Source organism: Tachyglossus aculeatus, chromosome 1 (assembly GCF_015852505.1).
Source record: "Tachyglossus aculeatus isolate mTacAcu1 chromosome 1, mTacAcu1.pri, whole genome shotgun sequence".
NCBI classification, from domain to species: Eukaryota; Metazoa; Chordata; class Mammalia; order Monotremata; family Tachyglossidae; genus Tachyglossus; species Tachyglossus aculeatus.
In genome coordinates this window covers 958,971-984,491 of record NC_052066.1, presented here as the reverse complement: position 1 = coordinate 984,491, position 25,521 = coordinate 958,971, and the positions used below count along the sequence as shown (strand labels likewise).

General features: G+C 53.2%; 1 protein-coding gene across 1 annotated transcript in view; it reads left to right on the top strand.

Annotated features, from left to right (window-relative positions):
- Window positions 1–25,521, top strand: part of MYLK (myosin light chain kinase) — a 129,977-nt gene that overhangs the window by 85,760 nt on the left and 18,696 nt on the right. The window contains exons 17-25 of the mRNA XM_038751481.1: window positions 221–271; window positions 1,724–1,851; window positions 2,382–2,535; window positions 6,294–6,596; window positions 10,293–10,325; window positions 10,615–10,708; window positions 11,084–11,287; window positions 12,178–12,395; window positions 13,483–13,606. Coding sequence (XP_038607409.1) covers window positions 221–271; window positions 1,724–1,851; window positions 2,382–2,535; window positions 6,294–6,596; window positions 10,293–10,325; window positions 10,615–10,708; window positions 11,084–11,287; window positions 12,178–12,395; window positions 13,483–13,606 — 1,309 coding nt within the window. The remainder of the gene's footprint in view (window positions 1–220; window positions 272–1,723; window positions 1,852–2,381; window positions 2,536–6,293; window positions 6,597–10,292; window positions 10,326–10,614; window positions 10,709–11,083; window positions 11,288–12,177; window positions 12,396–13,482; window positions 13,607–25,521) is intronic.

Below are 25,521 nucleotides of genomic sequence, written 5' to 3'. Positions count from 1 at the left end.
CCCCAACATGTTGAGTGCCCAGCAACTGGTCGGTCATGGCAGGCACTGGGTTTGCAGTTGGGGGCTGGACTGGGGGAATTGACACCCTGATGAACTGTGGCCCACCTGCAGCTGACCCTGGCCAGGGGGTTGTGTTCAACGGCTCAGATTTCTTATTACAACGCTCAATAAGTACGATCGATTGACTGACTGACTGACTGACAGCTTCATTGTGTTGCAGGAGATGCCACGGTCAAGAAGAAGCCCGCACCCAAGACCCCACCGAGGGCAGGTAGTCGACCCCAGCGGCTGGGAGATCTGGGAGGGCTGCAGAGCAGGTGGGCAGCCACCCGGGTCCTCAGAGGCTCTGCCCACCAGAGTATGATGGGCTAGAGACTGCCTCCACAAATGGACCATCAGATTTTCTGGGCTGGGGCCTAGAGGCTCAGAGGGCAAGGGTCTGGAGAGGTGATGGAATCAATCAGTGGTATTTATTGAGCACTTACTGCATACAGAGCACTGTACTAAGCACTTAGGCCAGTACAAACCAACAGAGTTGGTAGAAACTATCCCCGCCCACTAGGAGTTTACAGTCTAGTGGTCGGGACAGACATTAACATAAAATACAGATGGAGGAAGAGCAAAGTTTAAGGAAATAGACATAAATGCCGGGGAGGTTGAGGGTGGGGTGAGCATGTACAGAGCCAAGAACGTAGGTGGCACAGAAGAGAAGGCAGATAGGGAAGTGAGGGCTTAGGCAGGGAAGGCCTCGATTTAGAGTTAGGTGTAGAGTTCTGTCAAATGTACCATCCCTTACCTCAGGGTGGGGCATACACAGACACACACATTATGCTGGGTGATGAGGGAGAGCCAGAGGGAGGAGGAGACACAATCCCTACCCTCAGGGGCTGACAGTCTAATGGGGAGAGTTGGCGTATGCACATGCACACATACACATACACACAAATGCACATACACATTGTGCTGGCTACTGGAGGAGGATAGAGGGAGGAGGGGCTGCTAGCCCGATGAGAAGACTGGACACACACACACACACACACACACACACACACACACACTGTGCTGGGTGCTGGCGAAAGGGACAGAGGAAGTAGGAGACATGGTCCCTGCTCTTGGTGACCTGTCAGTCTGATGGGGAGACTGGAAATACACAAACACACACACTCATACACATACATATACACACTCTGTGTTGGGTGTTAAGGGAAGGACAGAGAGAGGAGGAGACACAGTCCCTGCCCTCAAGGGACTGTCAGTCTGATGGGGAGACTGGACACACATTCATACACACATACTCACACACACACACACACACACACACACACACACTCACTCTGTGCTAGGCTCTGGGGGAGGACCCAGGGAGGAGGAGACATGGTCCTTGCCCTCAAGGGGCTGCCAGTCTGATGGGGAGAGATAATGCATGTGCATACACACACACAGACACACACACATGCTCACTCACACTGTGCTGTGCACTGGGGGAGGACAGAGGGAAGAAGCAAAGATCCAGTCCCTGCCAGTCCAATGGAAAGACAGGACACTGACATACCTAAGCATGGATGCACACACCTGTGCAAACATGCAGGCAGGCAGGCAGACAGCCCATCTGTGCAGCGGCAGAGATAGAGGAAAGGCCCCAAGCCATGCTCAGGCCGGGCCGGGCTTGGTCCTGGGACGCCCCGGTCCCTGGATGCCCCTGACCTGGCTCTTTCCTGCCCAGCGATGCCCCCGTCCATCACCCAGTTCCCAGAGGACCAGAAGGTGCGAGCTGGGGAGCCCGTGGAGCTCCTCTGCAAAGTGGCTGGGGATGCCCCCCTCACCTGCACCTGGATGAAATTCCGCAAACAAGTAAGGCGACAGGCGGGGGCGGGGCTCGGATCAAGGTGGGCTTGCCCAGAACTGCTTCCTGCCTATCCTTCCCTACCTAGACCTCTTACCCCATTGCCCCTCCTATCCCCCTCTCATCCCACCCCCACCCTCCTCCTCTCCTGTCCCTCCTCCTCCTCCCTCTGCATGCCCCCTTCCTTGCTGCCTCCTCCAGGAAGCCTTCTAGAGGAGGGTGAGGCCCTATGTGGTGTCAGTCCCCTGCAGGTCCCAGACAGGCAGTCCCCTTGGATACAGCGAGGCATCTCTGCCTTTGGGCATGAAGCCAGCAGGCCCTCTCGTTTAGCCTCAGCCAGGCCGGCCCCTAGTCCACCTGCCCCTTCCTGCCTGTACTGCCACTCGCCCACCCTAGTCCCTTCCACCCTCTGTCAGCCCAGTTCCCCTACCCACGCTTGGCCTGGACCTCCGGCCCCAGACCATCTCCCTCCCCCAGCCCGGTCCCCAACCCCGGTGGCCCCACTGGCCCTGACCCCCAGCCTGCCCTGCTGCCCCAGATCGAGCCGAGCGAGCTGATGAAGATCGAGAACACGGTGGACAGCAGCAAGCTGACCATCACGGCCGCACACCAGGAGCACTGTGGCTGCTACACGCTTGTCGTGAACAACAAGCTGGGCAGCAAACAGGCCCAGGTCAACCTCACCGTCGTGGGTATGGGTCTGCAACTGGGGTCGAGGGCCGGGGCCGGGTGGGGGGTCAGGGCCAGGGGTGAGGGCCGGGTGGCAAGGGCTGGGGCCACTGGGGGATGACGGCTGGGGAGTGAGGACCAGGGGTGAGGACCCAGGGGTGAAAGCAGGAGGGTGATGCAAGGGCCTGGGGGAGATGGTCAAGTGTTGGGGCGGGGGTAGTAAAGGCTGGGGGGCAAGGGCTCAAGGGCGAAGGCCCGGGCGTGATGAGTTGGGGGCGAGAGCCAGTGGGGATGGAGGGAGGGCCCGGGGGTGAGACAGGGGCAAGGCAGCATGGCTTAGTGAATAGAACACAGAGCTGGGAGTCAGAAGGTCATTGGTTCTACTCCTGGCTCCACCACTTGTCTGCTGTGTGACCTTGGGCAACTCACTTCACTTCTCTGTGCCTCAGTTACCCCATCTGTGAAATGGGGATTGAGACTGTGTCCAAACCGATTTGCCTGTATCCACCCCAGCTCTTAGTACAGTGTCTGGCACGTAGTAAGTGCTTAACAAATACTATTACGATTATGATTATCATCCGGGCAAATGCCAGGGCAGGATCGCAAGGGAATCGGTTGAACTGGGTCGGCTGGGAGGAGCCTCGCAGAAAGTGGGAGGAGCCTGGAGGAGGTGGGCGGGGCAGGGAGGCGGTTGGGGGGGCCTGGCTGGTGAGTGGCTTGGATTGGGTCGTCTGGGAGGGGTGAGGGGTGGAAGGAGCCTAGCAGGAAATCGGAGGGGTCTTGGAGGAGGTGGGCGGAGCCGAGAAAGGTGTGGGAAGGGCCCCGGGATGGGAAGGCGGGACACATATAAACAGGGAACAGGTACTGAATCCCGAATTTACAGATGAGGAGAATGAGGCACAGAGAGGTGAAGTTACTCGCCTGAGGTCACACAGCAGTCCTCCACTCCCTTCCCCTCCTCTTCCCGCGCGGCTTCCCTCCAGTCCTCTCTCCTCCTTTCCCTTTCCTTCCGCTCCTCTTGGCTCCCCTCCTCTCCCCTCTGTCCTCCCCCTCCTCTCCTCTCCCTTCCCCCTTCTCTCCCCTCCACTTCACCCCCCTTCCCTCCTCACCTCTCCCCTCCCCTTACTGCCCTTCCTCTTCCCTTCTTCTCTTCCCCTCCCCTCCTCTCCTTCGCCCCCTCTTCTAGGCCGTCTCTATATGTTGCCAACTTGTACTTCCCAAGCGCTTAGTACAGTGCTCTGCACACAGTAAGCGCTCAATAAATACGATTGAATGAATGAATGAACTCCCCTCCACACTCTTCCCCCCTCCTCTCCTCTCCCTTCCCTTCATCTTCCCTCCACATCCCCCCATTTCACCCCTTCCCTCCTCTCCCCTCCCCTTACCGCCTTCCTCTTCCCTCCTTCCCCCCTCCTCCCCTCCCTCCCTCTTCTTCCCTCCTCTCTCCTCCCCTCCCCTGCTCGCCTCTTTTCTCCCCTCCTCTCCTCTCTTTTCCCCTCTTCTCCTCTCTCCCCCTCTTCTCTTCTCCCCTCCCTTCCCCTCCCCTTCCCTCCTCTCTCCCCCTCCCCTCCCCTTCAGTCCTCTCCTCTCCCCTCTTCTCTCCCTTCTCCTTCCCTCTCCCCTCCTCTTCTCTTCTCCTCTCCCCTCCCCTCCTCCCCTCCTCCCCGGACCCCCCCCGCCCCGCCCCCGGGTCCGGCGGCCGCTCGCTTTTCGCCTTTTATGGTTCCGTGTCCCTGCTTCATTGCGTTTCCTTCAGCGGGGCCGTTCGGGTTGAGGACGTCAGCTGGCCGGCGTCCCGGCCTCCCAGCCTCCCGGCGTCCAGCCCCACGGAGCAGGGCCAGGGGGCAGGGGCCCGGGAGGCGGTGGTCCTGAGAGGGGCAGAGGACCAAGGCGGGCCCGGGGTCCGGGAGCAGGATCCTGGACCCCTCCCCCTCCCCGCTCGACCCCAGATGTGGGCCCAGATGTCTCCACGGGCAGCGGTCGCGCCCCTGGTTCAAAGCAGGCCCCTCTGAGGGCCGGACGATCCCTGCCCCGGGGACGGAACCCCGCGGTTCAGACCCCCCAAAATCATTTACACTTCAACAATCCAAACCCTTTTGGGGAGGGGGGTAAGCAGAGTGGGGGGGGGGATGAGGAAGAGAAGGGGTTCAAGAGTGGGCATGGAGGGGGACACCGTCTGTTGGGCGGGGTCCTGGGGGGGCCTCAGAGGAGGGCCTGGGATGCTTGGGTCCCGAACGCCATGGGTTGATTCATTCATTCAATCATATTTATTGAGCGCTTACTGTGTGCAGAGCACTGTACTAAGTGCTTGGGAAGTCCAAGTTGGCAACATATAGAGACGGTCCTTACCCAACAACGGGCTCCCAGTCTTGAAAAACAAAACATGTGGACAGGTGTCAAGTCATCAGAACAAACAGAATTAAAGCTAGATGCACATCATTACCAAAATAAATAGAATAGTAAATATGTACAGGTAAAATAAATAGAGTAATAAATCTGTACAAACATATAAAGGTGCTGTGGGGAGGGGAAGCAGGTAGGGCGGTGGAGATGGGGAGGAGGAGAGGAAAAAGGGGACTCAGTCTGGGAAGGCCTCTTAGAGGAGGTGGGCTCTCAGTAAGGCTTTGAAGGGAGGAAGAGAGCTAGGTTTGCGGATGTGTGTAGGGAGGGCATTCCAGGCCAGGGGGAGGACGTGGGCGGGGGGTCGACGGTGGGACGGGCGAGAACGAGGTACAGTGAAGAGGTTAGCGGCAGAGGACCGGAGGGCACGGGCAGGGCTGTAGAAGGAGAGAAGGGAGGTGAGGTAGGAGGGGGCGAGGTGATGGAGAGCCTTGAAGCCGAGAGTGGGGAGGGGCGACTGGGTCCATTGAACAGTTGGTGGGACTGGGGTTTAGAGAGGGGCTGGGTGCATCACCCAGGTCCACAACCCCGGGTGGACGGGGGCTGGGGAGGGGCGGGGGGGGGGGGCGAGGGATGAGGGAGTGTGTGGCAGGGGATGGGAAGGAGGTAGGGGGAATGGGGGTGTGTGGAGGGAGTGACGGGGTGGGATGGTGGAGGGTGGGGTGGGATGGGGTAGTAGGATGATGGGTGAAGAGCTACCCTCTGCAGTTTGGTCTTTCCCGTTTTTGGCTCCCTCCTCCCTGCCTCCCTCCTGAGGACCACTTCCCTCCCGTCTCCGGTCTCTGCCTGGCCTTGCGGGCCCAGGAAGAGGGGCAGGAGAGGTTCTCCTTACTCTCCGGAGGGGCACCCAGATCAGAGAAGGGCAGGGTCCGCCCGAGGTCGCACAGCAGAGGGGGAGAGGACACCAGAGTTCGAGGGGCAGCATCCGCCCGAGGTCACACAGCAGTGGAGGAGGGTCCGCCCGAGGTCACACAGCAGAGGAGGAGAGGGGCACCCGGGATCCGAGAGGGGCAGGGTCTGCCCGAGGTCCCGCCACAGTGGGGGAGGGGGCATCAGGGTTCCTAAGGGCCAGGGTCCGCCCGAGGTCACACAGCAGTGAGGGAAGGGGCACCAGGGTTCCTAAGGGCCAGGGTCCGCCCGAGGTCACACAGCAGAGAAGAGGGGCAGGGTCCTCCCGAGGTCCCACGGCAGTGGGGGAGGGGGCCGCCGGGCTCCGAGAGGTCCCGCAGCCGTGGGGAGGGGCCAGCGGGGAAGGCTTTGCGGCCGACGCCCGCCCCCTCCCTCTCTTCGTCCGTCGGTCCGTCCGTCCTCCCGCCCATCCATCCGTCCGTTGGTCCGTCCGTCCTCCCGTCCATCGGTCCGTCCGCCCGCCCGCCCGCAGACAAGCCGGACCCTCCGGCGGGCACCCCGTGCGTGTCGGATGTGCGCAGCTCATCGCTGACGCTGTCGTGGTACGGCTCGTCCTACGACGGGGGCAGCGCCGTCCAGTCCTACGCCGTGGAGGCCTGGGACTCGGTGGGGCGCGCCTGGACGCCCGTGGTCACCTGCTGCAGCACTGCGCACAGCGTGCAAGGCCTCCTGCCCGGCCGCCAGTACCGCTTCCGCGTAAGGGCCACCAACGTCTACGGCACCAGCGAGCCCAGCCAGGAGTCCGACCCCACCGCCGTCGGCGAGAAGCCCCCCGGTGAGACCCCTTCACCCGCTCCCACCCTCGCCCTTCTTTTCTTTTTTTGTTTCTTTTTAAGGGTATTTGTCAAGCGCTTACTATGTGGCGGGCGCTGCACTAAGCGCTAGGGGAGATCCCAGTTGATCGGGTTGGACACGGTCCCTGTCCCACGTTGGGCTCACAGTCTTCTACAGATGAGGTAAACTGAGGCACGGAGAAGTGAAGTGATTTGCCCAGGTTCACCCAGCAGACAAGTGGCGGAGCGGGGATTAGAACCCAGATCCTTCTGACTACCAGCCCCTGGCTCTGGCCACTAGGCCACGTTACTTCTCCGCCCCTCAGTCCTCCGGCCTCCCCCCCCCATTCCCTCCAACCCCCATCCAACCCCCTATATCCTCACCAACCTTTCAACCCCTGCCACCTTCTGCTGCCCCCCATCCTCCCTCACTGTCCCCTATATCCCTCACCATCACACTGCTGCCCCTTGCCGTCCCTCAACTAGCCCCTGGATCTTCACCCCCATCACCGCTGCCTCCTCCGGGTAGCTGTCCGAGCCTGGACAGCTGGTGCAGGGCCACACGGGGAGAGGCCAGTGATGTCTCCTAGCCAGGAGCCACGGGCCCCGCCTTCTCAGGGCCACCCCGGACACTATAGGCCGGGTACCGTCCAGCAATCACTGACCTGGGGTTCCCTGTCCGTGGGAGTTGTCCAGTGGGTGCTAACCTGTGAGCCCTATTGGTGGAGCCTGTCCAGTGGGCACTGACCTCTGGACCCTGCCCTTGGGAGCTGTCCGGTGGGTGCTGACCTCTGGGCCCTGCCTGTGGGAGCTGTCCAGTTGGTGCCGACCTGCTGGCACTGACCATGGCACTGACCTGCTGGGCCTGTCCATGGACATTGACCTGTGGGCACTGACCTGTCCATGGGCACTGACCTCTGGGCTCCACCTGGTTGGCCCTGTCTGGTGGGTGCTGACCTGTGGGCGCTGACCTGCAGGCCCAATTAGGTGGACACTGACCCTGCCATTCCAGCTTGTCCATCTCCTGGGTTCTTGAAGACAGTTCCATCCCCCAGCAGTTTGGGGGGCAGTAGGGGAGGAGCGGGGGAATAGGCTGCCTCCTTTTCCCATCCCCCAGGGAGCAGGACATGTCCGTCCTGACTCCAGAGCCTGACCCTCCCCCAGCTGGGATCTCCTTTCCTCGGTCTAACCTTAATCCCTTTGGCTACAGCTCATATCCGCCTCCTGTCCCCACCCCACCCTCAGTGGGATCAGAGTTCCCTTCTTCAGGGAACACCCCTTCACAGATGTGGAGGGTCTGCAGTCCCCAGCCCTGGCCTGGACGGTCCCCATTGCCCCCAGTCCCCAACACGTCCCGAGGACTGCTGGGCTGGGCAGGGCTGAGCAGGTAGGGAGCCATGGGTGCTGGACAGCTGGACTGTACTGGGCTGAGGGCCGGCATCCCCTGGGCAGGACCACGCCGCCCCCCGGACCTGCACCTGGTGGAGGATAGAGGCAGGGGGCAGGGCCACAGCAGGGGAAGGGGAGTTGCCCCTGGACCCCTCTGTCCTTACCCCCATCCCTCTCCCCTTGGGCTTGGGCCCCCTCCTTGTCCTTTGGCCACCTCTCCCTATCCCCCTACCCCTGGCCCTCTCTCCCGAGCTTTGAGCCCCTCCCCTACTTTGCCCTCTTCCTTCCCTGTCTGTAGTTTATAAAGGGCCAGAGATAGGTGGCCCTGAACCCTTGCCAAGCTGCCCTGAGTGGCAGGCAGATCAGAGAGGGGGAGGCCAGCCTGTTCTCCGACTTTCCTGCTGTCTCCTCCTGCTGGAAATGGAGGGCTCTTGCCTGGATATTTCTGGGGAGGCAAAGGACCCTGCCCTTCTCCCCCACTCTGCCCGCTGCTCCAACCACTTGTCTGGGCTGGGGCATGCTGTCTGGAGGCAGGGGAATGGGTGAGATGACCCCTGTCAGCTCCATAGGCTTGTTGAGAGCCACCACGAGTTGGAGGGGGAGAGGCCAGGTGGGAGTAGGGCCGGTGGTAGTGGCAATGGTAGTTGTGGCAGTAGTGGCAGTGGTAGAGCTAGTGGTCTCCAGCCCCTTTCCCACATCCTCCCTCTGGCATGGAATGCCCTCTCCCTTCACATATGACAGACTCATTCATTCATTCATTCATTCATTCAATCTTATTTAATAATAATGGCATTTATTAAGCACTTAATATGTGCCAAGCACTGTATTGAGTGCTTACTGTGTGTTGATCATTCTACTAAGCGCTTGGGAAAATACAGTATAGCAATAGAGTGAGACAATCCCCACCCACAATGAGCTCACAGTCAGGGGGTGGAGGGATTGGGGGGCAAGAAAGACATCAATACAAGTAAACAGACATCAATGCCACCACTCTCCCCACCTTCAAAACCCTCCCAAAATCACATCTCCTCCAAGAGACCTTCCCAGACTAAGCCCTCCTTTCCTCTTCTCCCACTCCCCTCTGCATCACCCTTGCACTTGGATTTGCACCCTTTATTCACCCCTCCCTCAGTCCCCAGGATTTATGGACAAATCCATCATCTATGTATATAAATGTCTGTCTCCCTGTATAGTTTGTCAGCTCCTTGGGGGCAGGGAATGTGTCAACCAACTCTTGTACTCTCCCAAGCCCAGTAATACCTGATCCATGCCCACAGGGAGCTCAGTCTTCAGGGGGAGACAAGCATTTAAATAAACCACAGGTGGAGGAAATCATAGAGAATAAGGGTACATAAGTGCTGTGGGACTGAGGTGAGTCTCAAAGTGCCTAGTGGGTACACAGCCATGCACATAGTTGATGCAGAGAGGAGGGCTGACAGGGGAAATGAGGACTTCATCAGGGAAGACTTCTTGGAGAAGGTGTGATTTTAATAAGGCTTGGAAGGTGGAGAGAGCAGTGGTCTGTTGGACATGAAGGGGGAAACAGTTCCAGGCTAGAGGGAGGACATGGATGAGGAATTGGCAGCGAGATAAACGAGATCAAAGGGAACACCGAGCACAACTGTCAAACCTGACTCTTCCAGGAAGCCTTCCCACGTCAACTGCCCCACTTTAGACACCCCATCAGTGGGGTCTGACGTAGTGTCTGTGTGTCTGCACTTGGGGATCTGTGAGACAGACTCCAGCGCCCAGCACTCTGTGTGTGTGTGTGTGTGTGTGTGTGTGTGTGTGTGTGTGCATGCATGTGCACCATCTCCCCTCAGACTGACGGACGCTTGAGGACAGGGACCGTATCTCTCCCTGATTTGGTACTAGGCAGGTACCATCTGGAGGAAGCTAGAAATGGGGATGGGGGCCCGGGAGGGGCAGCAGAGGTGGAAAGGACCTAGGGGCTAGGGGCTGGGGGGCTGGGATTTGCTGTCAGTGATGGCTAGGTGGTAAAATTTTCTGTCCCTCTGTGTCCCTGTCCCTCTGTGTCTCTGTCTCTGTCTTTCTGCCTCTCTGTCCCTCTGTGCCTCTGTCCCTCTCTCTGTTCCTCTGTCTCTCTGTCTCCCTGTCCCTCTGTCCCCATCTCTCTGTCTCTGTATCCCTCTCTCCCTCTGTCTTTCTGTTTCTGTGTCCTTCTGTCTCTGTCTCTCTGTCCCTCTGCCTTTCTGTCTCTTTCTCTCTCTATCTCTCTGTCTCCTCTGTCTTTTCTGCTCCTCTGTCTCTCTGTCATTTTGTCTCTCTGCCCCTGCTCGGTATGACAGAGCCCAAGGATGATGCGGAGCTGTCTGATGATGGTAAGGGCAGGGCCAGACTGGGCTGGGGGCCGTGTGGTCAGAGCTGGGCTGGGGGTGAGTTGTGTGGGTGGGTGGATCCGGGCTGGGGGTCTGGGCAGGGGTCTTGCAGGGAGAGGGCCACACAGGTGGGCGGATCCAGTCAAGGGTCCAGCACGGGGTGGGCTGCTTGGGTGGGTGGATGGATCAGGGCAGGTCCAGGGCCCAGACTAGGGCTCTGGGGTCCAGAGTTGGGGGTATGGGGTGTACTTATCCCAGTCCTAATGGCGATCTGGGCCCGGGCCTCCTGCAGAGGAGAAGGAGCCAGAGGTGGACTACCGCACGGTCACCGTAAACACAGAGAAGAAGGTGGCCGACTTCTATGACATCGAGGAAAGATTGGGATCGTGAGTGTCCTGGAACTGGCAGAGGCAGGGGCAGGGGTGAGGGCAGGGGCGCAGAGCAGGTGGCTGGCAGTGGCTCCCGAGTTCATCCCTGGATCAGGCCCAGCCCAACCTGGGCATCAGCAGGCAGCATGGCCAGGGCACAAGCTTCAGGGTGGGGTCAGGGGTGGCAGCAAGGGGGGCTTGGGACCAGGGTGAGGTGGAGTGGGGTAGGGGGTGAGGGGGATAAAGGGTTAGGGTGTGACAGGGCGGGGGTGAGGGAAGCAGGGGGCCAGGTGGATAAAGGGTTAGGGTGTGACAGGGCGGGGGTGAGGGAAGCAGGGGGCCAGGTTTGGGGTGTGGCGGGGTGCAGGTAAACGGGTCATTGCCCCACTGCAGGGGAAAGTTCGGACAGGTGTTCCGGCTGGTGGAGAAGAGAACAGGCAGCGTGTGGGCGGGGAAGTTCCTGAAGGCTTACTCGGCCAAGGACAAGGAGGACATCCGTCGCGAGATTGGCATCATGAACTGCCTGCACCACCCCAAGCTGGTCCAGTGTGTCGACGCATTTGAGGATAAAGCCAACATAGTCATGGTTCTAGAGATGTGAGTGTGGGGTAGACACTACCCAAGGGGCTGTTGGGGGGGTGTACGGGGTTGCCAGGGGCACTCTCTGCCAATCCTTTTTATCCGCTTGCCTGTTTCCCATGAACCACGGGTAATGGAGAGTCCCCAAGCCTGGACCTTACTCCCAGACCGTGATGTTGGGGGGGAGTCAGGTCCGGGGTCACCCCTCTTTCCATCGTTTGGGTCTCGGTCTTTCCAGGAAAGGCCAGAGAGGCATGGGAGCCAGGAGAAGGCTGGGGAGCAGGGGGTGACCGGACCCCGGTTTCAGTAGCATCTTCTGTATGACCTTGGGGAAGTGGCTTGGCCTCTCTGGGCCTTCAAATCCATCACCATCAATCAGTCAGTGGTAATTTTTGAGCACTCACTGTGTGCAGAGCACTGTACTAGAAAGTACACTGCAACAGAGTTGGTAGATGGACGATCTCTGCCCTCAGCAAGCTTTTCATGGTCCATCCTTGCCCCAGAGCATTCGTTCAGCACTTACTGTGTGGCAAGCAGTGTTGTAAACGCTGGGGAAGATACAAGATCATCAGGTGAGACACAGTCCCTGTCCCACGCAGGGCTCACAGTCTAAGTAGCAGGGAGAATGGGAATTGAATCCCCATTTCACAGGTGAGGGAACCAAGACCCAGAGAAGTGAAATGACTTGCACAAGATCACACAGAAGGCACGTGTCAGATGGGCTTTGGGGATGAGCTGGGGATGAGCAGTATACAGAGCAGTGACTGCACCGGTCTGGGCCCTGAACCTTTCCCCAAGCCCACAGGCCTTCACGGTGCCCCTCTATCTCCCAATCCTGGACAGCCGATCCCCCCTTCGTGGGGGACCCCACCCCCCACCCGCCCTGAGCCCCATCTCCCTGGCCACAGTGTCTCTGGGGGGGAGCTGTTTGAGCGTATCATCGATGAAGACTTCGAGCTGACGGAGCGTGAGTGCATCCAGTACATGAAGCAGATCTCGGAGGGCGTCCAGTACATCCACAAGCAGGGCATTGTGCACCTTGACCTCAAGCCAGAGAACATCATGTGTGTCAACAAGACGGGGACCAGGATTAAGCTCATCGACTTTGGCCTTGCCCGCCGGCTCGGTAACCAGGGTCCGGGGGCGCGGGGGAGCTCAGTAACCAGGGTCCGGGGGGGCGAGAGGGGCTCGGTAACCAGAGTCCAGTGGTAGGGGGGGCTCGGTAACTGGGGTCCAGGGTTGGGGGAGCAGCTGGATCACCTGCCTTGGGGCCCCAGGGATTGGGGGTCCATGGGAATCACCCAAGGTGGAGGATGGGGATGATGGGCTGGGGGACCACAGGGGCCACCTTCCCATTGCCACCCCCTTCCCTATCTTCCACTCTGCCTTGCCTTCTTTGAATTACCCACTCTTTGGGATTATCCACTCACTGTCTTTCTCAAGTGTGGATAACCAGGAGTAGGCTGCCATTGCTCGCAGTAGCCGTAATGATAGTATTTATCGAGTGCTTACTGTGTGCAGAGCACTGTACTAGGTACTGGGAAAGAATATACAGGTGGGAATTAAACGTGGTCCCTGCTCCTTGGGGCGGGGAGTGGGAAGGGGAGCCTTGCAGTGTACGAGTGTAAGTGGGAAGAAGGGACTGGAGACAATCAATCAATAGATCAATTGATGATATTTATGGAGTATTTACTGTGTGCAGACCACTGTATTAAGACAGCGTTTGGGAAAGGACACTACAACAGGGTTGGTAGACACTTTTTGGGCCCACATCAGGAATGATGAAGCATTAAAGCACAACACTGACAGTTACACAACATATAACGTATTTGTTAAGCACTGCCTATGTGCCGGGGACTGAGCTAAGCACTGGTATAGATACAAGATAATCAGGTTGTACACAGTCCCTGTCTTCCATGGGGCTCACAGTCTAAATCCATGTTTTACAAATGAGGGAACTGAGGCACAGAGAAGTAAAATGTTGTGCCCAGGCCATATACAGGGTTGAGCCGAGAAGCCGGTAGGTATGTGGAGGTGGTTGAGGTCAGGGTGAGAGTCTGCTGGGTCAGGGTCAGGGTTGGCCGGGGAAGAAACAGAGCAGCTGTGGCCCCACGGGTGTATGTTGAGAGGGTGGGGCAGTCTCCATCCTGGGGGAGGGGTAGGGAGGGGGCTGAGGCCAGGCTTGTCCTTGACTCTACCTGTTGCCCGGACAGAGAACGCTGGCTCGCTCAAGGTGTTGTTTGGCACACCCGAGTTCGTAGCCCCCGAGGTGATCAACTATGAACCCATTGGCTACCCCACCGACATGTGGAGCATCGGTGTCATCTGCTACATCCTGTGAGTCTGCTGGACGACCCCCACTGGACGGGGGAGGGGGGCAGACTGGGGGTGTTGGGGGAGGGGGCAGAACTGGGCTGGGGGAAATGGGTGGGAGGAAGATTTGCTGACAGAGGGCTGGACACCGGGGCTGGACACAGAGGGATAGATGCAGGGGGATGGATGCAGAGAGATGAGCATGGGGCTGGCTGCAGGGAGATGAATGCAGAGAGATGGATACAGAGTAGGAAGCAGAGAGACAAACACTGGGGGCTGGGAACTGGTGCTGGACACACATGGATAGGAGCAGGAGGGAGGACACAGTGGGCTGGACACCAGAGCTGGACAGCAGGGCTGTACACAGAGAGATGGAATCAGGGGACTAGGAGCCAGGGCTGGACACAGATGGATGGATGCAGGGTGGTGGACGAGGAGCAGAGGAAGGAAGAAGCTCTGGCTCAGACGGTGGTTTCCTAGGGTCTGATTTCCTGGTTCAGACTACAGTGTGGGGATGGGGGTGGCGAGAAGGGAGAGGCAGAAGTTTGGGATGGAGTGGGAGGAAGCAGTCTGAGGAGAGGCTGGGACAAGGGACACAGGAAAATCAGTCAGCCAAACCATCCATGGTGTTGGCCAATTCCACCAGGTGCTGGGCATTGTGGTGAGAACTGGGGGAAGTGTAATGGTCACTTAAGGTAATTTCCTTGACCCAAGGAGCAGCCACCACAATAGGAGAAATGGACAGAAATGATCTTTATCATCATCTTCAATCGTATTTATTGAGCGCTTACTATGTGCAGAGCACTGTACTAAGCACTTAAGCACTAAGATCTTTACCAGCCATAGGGGTGATGCAGAGGGAGACCTAGGGAGAGCAGCCACCAGTGGGGAGTGTGGGGTCAGTATGAAGGGAGACCCGAGGAGAGCAGGGCCCAGTGGGAATTTGGGGGCGTGGCAAAGGGAGATCTGGGAAGAGCAGGCATCAGTGGGAAGTGTGGGGGTGAGGCAAAGTGAGACCAGGGGAGAGCAGGGACCAGTGGGAGTGTGTCAGGAAGGAATAGTGGAATATAAGTAGACTATGCCAATAAAGCAGCGTGGCCTAGAGTGCAGGCCAGGAGTCAGAAGACCTGGATTCTAATCCTGACTGCCATTTGTCTGCTGATTCAGTGGCTGCCTTGGACAAGCCACTGAACCTCTCAGTGCCTCAGTTTCCTCACCTCCCAAATGAAGCATTCAAAACTTGTTCTTTTTTAAAAGAAAATGGTATTTATTAAGCACTTACTATGTGCCAAGCACTGTTCTAAGCCCTGGGGTGGATACAGGATAATTAGTTTGGATACAGTCCCTGTCTCATGTGGGGCTCACAGTCTTAATCCCCATTTTGCAGATGAGGTAACTGAGGCGCAGAAAAGTTAAGTGACTTGACCAAGATCATCCAGCAGGCAACCGACAAAGTTGGGATTAGAACCCAGTTCCTTCTGACTCTCACACTGCTTCTCATGCTGCTCATGTACATACCCCTTGGAAATTAATTTTAATGTTTGTCTCCCACTCTAGACCATAAACTCCTTATGGGCGGAGGTCATTTCTATCAACTCTGTAATATTGTGCTCTCCCAAGCACTTAGAACAGTGCTTTACACACAGTAAGCTCTCATCATTATCATCATCATAATAATAATAATTATGGTATTTCTTAAGTGCTTACTATGTGCCAAGCACTGTTCTAAGCACTGGGATAGGTAGAAGGTAATCAGGTTGGACACAGTCCCTGTCCCATGTGGGGCTTAAGTTTTAATCTCCATTTTACAGATGAAGTAACTGAGGCACAGAGAAGTTAAGTTACTTGCCCAGATAAGTGTCAGAGCTGGGATTAGAACCCATGTCCTCTGACTGCCAAGCTCATTCTCGTGCCACAAGGCTATGGTCATCATAATCATCATCAGTGGTATTTATTGAGTGCTTAGAGTGCTCAGAGCACTATACTAAGCATTGGAGAGAACGATACAACAGAGTTGACCGACACATTCCCTGCCCACAACGAACTCACAGCCTATAGAGGTGGACAGGCATAAATGTAAATAAATAATGTATATTATATAATTTAAAGATATGTACATAATTGCTTTAGGGTTGAGGGTTGGGTGAAAATCAATCGCCCAAAAGTCACAGATCCAAGTGCATAGATGACACAGAAGGGAGAGGGAACTGGGGAAACAATCAAGGAAGGCCTTTTGGAGGAGATGTGACCTTAATAAGGCTTTGGAGGTGGAGAGAGGCATAATCTTGAGTATATGGAGGAGAAAGGAGTTCCAGGGTAGGGGGAGGGTATGGAAAAAGGGTCAGCAGTGAGATAGATGCACTAGACGCACAGTGAGCAAGTTGACACTAAAGGAGCGGAGTGTGAGGGCTGGGCTGTAATAGGAAAGGTAGGAGTAGGAGAACTGATTGAGTGCTTTGAAGCCAATGGTGAGGAGTTTCTATGTGATGCGGAGGTGGGTGGGCAACCACTGGAGAGTCTTGAGCACTGGGGAGACATGGACTGAATGGCTTTTTAGAAAAATGATCTGGGCAGCAAAGTGAACTATGGACTGCAGTGGGGAGAGGGAGGAGGCAGGGAGGTCAGCGAGGAGGCTGATGTCTATCAGGGCGGGTTAGGATAAGTGCTTGCTCAATCAATATCATTGATTGATTGGCTGATTGATTGGTCAAAGAGAGAGAGCTGGGGAGGACTGGGAAAAGAGCGTGGATAGGGAAGATGGAGAGGGCCCGAGGGGCTCAGAAGCCGATGGTCAGGAGTTTCTCCTCGATGTGGTGAGAGATGAGGGCAGCCACTGGAGGAATCTGAGGAATGGAGATAAGCGTGCTTCCAGAAAGATAATCTGGACAACAGTGGAGTGTATGGACTGTAGTGGAAAGGGGTTGAAGTCAGGGAGACGAGTGATGATGATGATGATGGTATTTAAGTGCTTACTCAGTGCCAAGCACTGTTCTAAGTGGTGGGTAGATACAGGGCAATCAGGTTGTCCCACAAGGTGCTCACAGTCATAATCCCCATTCATTCATACATTCATTCAATCATATTTATTGAGCGATTACTGTGTGCAGAGCACTGTACTAACTGCTTGGGAAGTATAAGTTGGCAACATCAATCAATCAATCAATCATATTTATTGAGCGCTTACTGTGTGCAGAGCACTGTACTAAGCGCTTGGGAAGTACAAGTTGGCAACACATAGTGACAGTCCCTACCCAACAGTGGGCTCACAGTCTAGAAGGGGGAGACAGAGAACAAAACCAAACATATTAACAAAATAAAATAAAATAGATATGTACAAGTAAAATAAATAAATAAATAAATAGAGTAATAAATATATACAAACATATATACATATATACAGGTGCTGTGGGGAAGGGAAGGAGGTAAGACGGGAGGATGGAGAGGCGGAGGAGGGGGAGAGGAAAGAGGGGGCTCAGTTTGGGAAGGCCTCCTGGAGGAGGTGAGCTCTCAGTAGGGCCTTGAAGGGAGGAAGAGAGCTAGCTTGGCGGATGTACGGAGGGAGGGCATTCCAGGCCAGGGGGATGACGTGGGCTGGGGGTCGATGGAGGGACAGGCGAGACTGAGGCACGGTGAGGAGATTAGCGGCAGAGGAGCGGAGGGTGCAGGCTGCGCTGTAGAAGGAGAGAAGGGAGGTGAGGTAGGAGGCGGAGAGGTGATGGAGAGCCTTGAAGCCGAGGGTGAGGAGTTTCTATCTGGTGCGCAGATTGATTGGTAGCCACTGGAGATTTTTGAGGAGGGGAGTAACATGCCCAGAGCGTTTCTGGACAAAGACAATCCGGGCAGCGGCATGAAGCATGGATTGAAGTGGGGAGAGACATTTTACAGATGTGGTAACTGAGGCACAAAGGAGTTAAGTGACTTGCTCAAAGTCACACAGCTGATAAGTGGCGGGGTCAGGATTAGAACCCATGACCTCTGGCTCCCAAGCCCCTGCTCTTTCCACTAAACCACGAGTGAAGAGACCGATACAATAATTTAACCTTATCAATCAGTCGATCAGTTGAATTAATTGTTTACTTTGCTTTGTAATAATAATAATAATTGTGGTATTTGTTAAGCACTTACTGGGTGCCGGACACTGTAATAATATTAATAATAATTGTGGTATTTGTTAAGCGTTTAGTTGGTATTAGGCACTGTACTAAGTGCTGGGGTGGAAACAAGCAAATCAGGTTGGACACAGCCCCTGCCCCATGCGAGGCTCACAGTCTCCATCCCCATTTTCCAGATGAGGCAACTGAGGCCCAGAGAAGTGAAGTGACTTGCCCAAGGTCATACAGCAGACAAGTGGCAGAGCTGGGATTAGAACCTGTGACCTTCGAACTCACAGACCTGTGCTGTATCCACTATGCCATGCTGCTTCCTCAGAACACGTAGCTCAGTGGAACCAGCATGGGCTTGGGAGTCAGAGGTCATGGGTTCTAATCCTGACTCCTCCACTTGTCAGCTGTGTGACTTTGGGTAAGATCACTTAACTTCTTTGTGCCTCAGTTACCTCATATGTAAAATGGGGATTAAGACTGTGAGCCCCATGTGGGACAACCTGATTATCTTGTATATCCCCAGCACTTAAAACAGTGCTTGGCACATAGTTAGCGCTTAACAAATGCCGTTATTATTATTATTATTATTATTACTGAGTATTTGAGAGAGGGTAGTAGGCTTAGTAGACATGATCCCTGCCCTTAAGGAGCTGACAGTCTACTGTGCACAGAGCAGTCGACTGAGCACTTGGGAGAGGACAATTGAGTTACCACTTAGATTTGTGGGTTCATTCATTCATTCAATCGTACTTGGATGTTCACTCCATCCTCAACCCCTCAACATTTACATACATATCTATAAATTACATATTATAAATTCATTCATTCACTGAACTGTATTTATTGTGTGCTTACTGTGTGCAGAGCACTGTACTAAGCGCTTGGGAAGTACAAGTCGGAAACATGTAGAGACGGTCCCTACCCAACAACGGACTCACAGTCTAGAAGGGGGAGACATTCAACAAAACAAAACATGTAGACAGGTGCCAAAATCTTCAGAACAAATAGAAATATAGTTATATGCACATCATTAACAAAATAGATTAGTAAATATGTACAAGTAAGGTAAATAGAGTAATAAATTTGTACATATATAAAAGTGCTAAATAAATTATTTATTTATATTCATGTCTGCCTCCCCCTTTAAACTGTAAGCTTGTTGTGGGCAGGGAACGTGTCTGCCAACTCTGTCCCATTGTACTCACCCAAGTGCTTAATACATTGCTCAATACACAGTAAGTGATCGACTGAGTACAATACAATAGAATTAGCAGACATGTTCCCTGCCTATAACGAGCTTATAATGAGTCTAACTGGGGAGACAGACATTAATATGACTAAATAGTTTATAATGTATAATTTAGACACAAGAAAAACATTCAGTAAAACCATTGATAATGATTACCATGATGATAATAGTCACAATCCCTGCCCTCAAGAAGTTTATAATGTAGCAAGAGAGACAGACATAGAATAAATTATAGATAGGAGGAAGTAATAGAGAATAAATAAATTACCAAGTTCTATTGGGAGGGGTGAGCCAAATGCTTAGGGGAAGTGCTGGCATGGCTTTAGAGGGGGAAATGGGGTGGGGAGACAAAAGATTAAACAGGGAAGGTCTCCTGCAGAAGGTGTGATTTCAGAATGGCTTTAAAGTTGGGGAGACCGGTGGTCTGCCCAGTGTGAATGAGGAGGGAGATGCAGGCAAGCAGATCTCGAAGAGGCCTTCCTTGTCTAAGCCCTCCTTTCCTCTTCTCCCACTCCCTTCTGCATCACCCTGACTTGCTCCCTTTATTGATCCCCCTCCCAGCCACAGAGCTCTTGTGTACATTTCTGTAATTTATTTATGTATTTATTTATGTATTTATTTATGTATGTATTTATTTATTTATTTATTTATTTATTTATTTATTTATATTAATGTCTGTCTCCCCCTTTAGACTGAAAGCTTGCTGTGGGCAGGGAATGCATCTGCTTATTGTTCTATCGTCCTCTCCCAAGCGCTTAGTACTGTGCTCTGCATACAGGAAGCACTCAATAAATACAATTTATTTGAATGAATGAATGAATGAATGAATGAATGTGGGAGCAAGGAGATGGAGTTGCAGTAAGCAGGTTGATGTTAAAGGAGCGGAGTGTGAGCGCTGAGCTAGAGTAGGAAAGCAGGGAGGTGAGGAAGGAAGGGGTGACTTGATTGAGGGCTTTAAAGACGATGATGAGGAGTTTCTGTTTGATGTGGAGGTGGAGGAGCAACCACTGGAGGCTCTTGAGGAGTGAGTAGATGTGGATGGAAAGTTTTTTAGAAAAAGCAAAGTACAGACTGGAATGAGAGAGAAAGAGAGAGGAGACTGTGAGTGCAGAGTGTGTCACAGTGATCTTTGCAAACTGTTTCCAAAACAATGTGCCCCAGTGGAAGGAGCATGGGTCTGAGAGTCAGAAGGACCTGGGTTCTAATCCTACTCTGCCCCTTGTGTGCTGTGTGACCATGGACAAGTCGCTTCATTTCTCTGTGCTTCAGTTACCTCATCTGTAAAATGAATCTGTATTACTCTATTTATTTATTTATTTATTTATTTTACTTGTACATTTCTATCCTATTTATTTTATTTTGTTGGTATGTTTGGTTCTGTTCTCTGTCTCCCCCTTTTAGACTGTGAGCCCACTGTTGGGTAGGGACTGTCTCTATGTGTTGCCAATTTGTACTTCCCAAGCGCTTAGTACAGTGCTCTGCACATAGTAAGCACTCAATAAATACGATTGATTGATTGATTGATTGATAAAATGGGGATTAAGACTGTGAGCCCCATGTGGGACAGGGACGATGTCCCTGAGAAGCAGTGTGGCTTAGTGGAAAGAGCCCGCGTTTAGGAATCAGAGGTCGTGGGTTCTAATCCCTCCTCTGCCACTTGTCAGCTGTGTGACTTTGGGCAAGTCACTTAACTTCTCGGTGCCTCAGTTACCTATCTGTAAAATGGGGATTGAGACTGTCAGCCCCATGTGGGACAACCTGATTACCCTTGTATCTACCCCAGCACTTAAAACAGTGTTTGGCACATAGTAAATGCTTAACAAATACCATTACTATTATTATTATGTCCAACCTGATTAACATGTAATAATTATGGGTCATGGGTTCAAAGCCCGGCTCCGCCACTTGTCAGCTGTGTGACTGTGGGCAAGTCACTTAACTTCTCTGTGCCTCAGTTCCCTCATCTGTAAAATGGGGATTAAGACTGTGAGCCCCTTGTGGGACAACCTGATCACCTTGTAATCTCCCCAGCGCTTAGAACAGTGCTTTGCACATAGTAAGCGCTTAATAAATGCCATTATTATTATTATTATTAAGTGACTTGCCCGAGGTCACACAGCAGACATGTGGCGGAGCCGGGATTAGGGGATTGAGACTGTGAGCCCCATGTGGGATAACCTGATTACCCTGTATCAACCCCAGCGCTTAGTACAGTGTCTGCCCACAGTGCTTAACAAATACCACAATTATTGTTATTGTTATTATTATTAACTCTGCCCGGAGGTCCGGACCCAGGGGCGGCCCTGGCACAGAGCCGGGCACAGGGCGGCCGGAATCACGCATCGGGACCACACGCAGGACACTCGCGCCCTCTAGTGGATGCATATCTCCACTGTCGCTCAGGCCCAGGTGGTCGTTATCGATTTTTTTCCAAGGGTATTTGATAATAATAATAATAATGGCATTTGTCAAGCGCTTACTATGTGCGAGCCACTGTTCTAAGCGCTGGGGAGGATACAAGGTGATCACGTTGTCCCACGTGGGGCTCACAGTCTTAATCCCCATTTTACAGATGAGGTAACTGAGGCTCAGAGAAGTTAAGTGACTTGCCCAAAGTCACACAGCAGACATGTGGGGAAGCCGGAATTAGAACCCATGACCTCTGACTCCCAATCCCGTGCTCTTTTCACTGAGCCATGCTTGTTTTGCGCTTATTACCTGCCAGGCAATATACTAAGGGCTGGGGTAGATACAAGCTAATCGGGATGAATACAGACCATGTCCCTCACAGGGCTCACAATCTACTGAGGCACAGAAAAGTGAAGTGACTTACCCAAGATCACACAGCAGACAAGTGGTGATGTTGGGATTAGAACCCAGGTCTTCTGACTCCCAGGACCATGCTCTATCCACTAGGCAACACTGCTTACCAATTTATCAATGAATTGTACTTGTTGAGTGCTTTCTGAGTACAGAACTAGACTGTGAGCTCATTGTGGGCAGGGAAAGTGTCTGTTTATTGTTGTATTGTACTCTCCCAAGTACTTAGTACTGTGCTTCACACACAGTAAGTACTTAATAAATACAATTGAATGCATGAATGAATGAATGAAAGAACCGAAGAGAGATCTGTGGGGTCAAGGAAGGCATTTTTTGGGAAAGAGGAGAGATGAGCACTTGCCATTCTGTGCTTAACATGTGTCAAGCACTGTGCTAAACTCTGGGGCTGAGACAGAATGATGAGATTGGAAACAGCCTCTGTCCTTCACAGGGTTCACTGTCTAACAGGGAGGGAGAACAGGAACCTCATACCCATTTTACAAATGAAATTACTGAGGTGAAGAGAGGTTCAACAACTTGCCCTAGGTCACGCGGCAGGCAAGTGGCAAAGCTGGGACTAGAACCAGGTCTCCTGACTCTTAGTCTTCTGTTCTTTCCACTATTCATTCATTCATTCAATCGCATTTATTGAGCACTTACTGTGTGCAGAGCACTGTACTAAGTGCTTGGGAAGTACAAGTTGGCAACATATAGAGACGGTCCCTACCCAACAGCGGGCTCACAGTCTAGAAGGGGGAGACAGACAACAAAACAAAACATTAACAAAATAAAATAAATAGAATAGTAAATATGTACAAGTAAAATAGAGTAATAAATATGTACAAATATATATACAGGTGCTGTGGGGAGGAGAAGGAGGTAAGGCCGGGGGGATGGGGAGGGGGAAGAGTGGGAGAGGAAGGAGGGGGCTCAGTCTGGGAAGACCTCCTGGAGGAGGTGAGCTCTCAGTAGGGCTTTGAAGGGAGGAAGAGAGCTAGCTTGGCGGATGTGCAGAGGGAGGGCATTCCAGGCCAGGGGGAGGACGTGGGCCGGGGGTCAACAGCGGCACAGGTGAGAGCGAGGCACAGTGAGAAGATTAGCCACAGAGGAGTGGAGGGTGTGGGTTGGGCTGTAGAAGGAAAGAAGGGAGGTGAGGTAGGAGGGGGCGAGGTGATGGAGAGCCTTGAAGCCGAGGGTCAGGAGTTTTTGCCTGATGCGTAGGTTGATTGGTAGCCACTGGAGATTTTTGAGGAGGGGAGTAACATGCCGAGAGCGTTTCTGCACAAAGATGATCTGGGCAGCAGCGTGAAGTATAGATGGAAGTAGGGAGAGACGGGAGGATGGGAGATCAGAGAGGAGGCTGATGCAGTAATCCAGTTGGGATAGGATGAGAGATTGAACCAGCAGGGTAGCAGTTTGGATGGAGAGGAAAGGGCGGATCTTGGCGATGTTGTGGAGGTGAGACCGGCTGGTTTTGGTGACGGATTGGATGTGAGGGGTGAACGAGAGAGCGGAGTCGAGGATGACACCAAGGTTGCGGGCTTGTGGGACGGGAAGGATGGTAGTGCCGTCAACAGTGATGGGAAAGTCAGGGAGAGGGCAGGGTTTGGGAGGGAAGATAAGGAGTTCAGTCTTGGACATATTGAGTTTTAGATGGCAGGCAGATATCCAGATGGAGATATCTTGAAGGCAGGAGGAGACACGAGCCTGGAGGGAGGGAGAGAGAGCAGGGGCAGAGATGTAGATTTGGGTGTCATCAGTGTAGAGATGATAGTTGAAGTCGTGGGAGTGAATGAGTTCACCAAGGGAGTGAGTGTAGATAGAGAACAGAAGGCAACCAAGAACTGACCCTTGAGGAGCCCCTACAGTAAGGGTATGGGAGGAGGAGGAGGAGCCCGCAAAAGAGACTGAGAATGAACGGCTGGAGAGATAAGAGGAGAACGAGGAGAGGACAGAGTCTGTGAAGCCGAGGTTGGATACCGTGTTGAGGAGAAGGGGGTGGTCCACAGTGTCGAAGGCAGCTGAGAGGTTGAGGAGGATTAGGATAGAGTAGGAGCCGTTGAATTTGGTAAACAGGAGGTCGTTGGTGACCTTTGAGAGGGCAGTTTCCGTGGAATGTAGGGGATGAAAGCCAGATTGGAAGGGGTTGAGGAAAGAGTTGCGTTGAGGAATTCGAGGCAGCACATGTAGACAACTCGTTCAAGGAGTTTGGAAAGGAATGGTAGGAGGGAGATAGGGCGATAACTAGAAGGGGAGGTGGGGTCAGGAGAGGGTTTTTTTAGGATGGGGGAGACGTGGGCATGTTTGAAGGCAGACCATGCTGACTCCCACCTCCTTCCATTGATTGTATCAGTTACTCAATCAATCACCAGTAGTCCCAGCTCTGCCATTTGTCTGCTGTATGTACTTGGGCAAGTCACTTCACCTCTCTGGGCCTCTTTACCTCATCTTTAAAATGGGGATTGAGACTGTGAGCCCCACATGAGACAGGGACTGATGTCCAACCCAGTGCTTATTACAGTACCTGGCACATAGTGAGTGCTTAAATTCCATAATTGTCATTATTATTAGTCAGTCAATCATATTTATTTAGCACTTACTATGTGCAGAGCACCGTACTATGTGGGACAACCTGATCACTTTGTATCCCACCCCAGCACTTAGAACAGTGCTTTGCACATAGTAAGCACTTAACAAATGCCATCATTATTATTATTATTATTACTAAGTGCTTGGGAGAGTACAATATAACAATAAACAGATAATTCCCTGCCCACAATGAGCTTGCAGTTTTGCTGAGGGGGGAGACAGACATTAACATAAATAAATAAATTACAGATATGTACATAAGTGCTGTGGGGCTGGGAGAGCGGATGAATAAAGGGAGCAAGCCAGGGTGACACGGAATAGAGTGGGAGAATAGGAAAGGAGGACTTAGGGAAAGCCTCTTGGATGGGGAAGTACCTTCAATAAGGCTTTGAAGCAGGGGAGACTCGTTGTCTGTTGGATGTTGGGAGAGAAAGCATTCCAGGCCAGAGGCAGGATGTGGGCGAGAGGTTGGCAGTGAGATAGACAGGATCGAGGTACAGTAAGGAGGTTGGCATTTGAGGAGTGAAGTGTGTGGTTATAGTAGGAGAGCAGCAAGGTGAGATAGGAGGGGGCAAGGTGATTGAGTGCTTTAAAGCCAATGGTGAGGAATTTCAGCTTGATGCGGAGGTGGATGGACAACCACTGGAGTTTTCTGAAGTGAGGGGAACCATATCCTGAACATTTTTGTAGAAAAATGATGGAGGCGGGAGAGTGAAGTGTGACTGGAACATAATAGGGTATAATAGTACATATTGACCACTACTCTATGACTGTGTCTAGGACCTGCTTATCTTGTATCTTTTCCAGCACTTAGAACAGTGCTTGGCACGTAGTAAGCGCTTAACAAATACTACACTTATTCCACTTAATTTTAGGAGCCCCATGAGCAAGGATTTTATCTAGAAACTCTAATGTATTGTACTCTTCCAAGTGCTTAGTACAGTGATCTCCACACATAAGTGCTTAGTAAATACCACTGACTGACTGATTGCAGAGCACTGTCCTAAGAGATTGGGAGATTACAATAGAGTTAGTAGGCATAATCCCTGTCCCTTACAATCCACTCTGTGCAGAGCGCTGTACTGAGCATTTGGGAGAGGACAATAGAGGTAGACATGATCCCTGTTCTCAAGGAGCTTGCAGTCTAGTTTAGGAGACCAACACTTAAACAAATTACA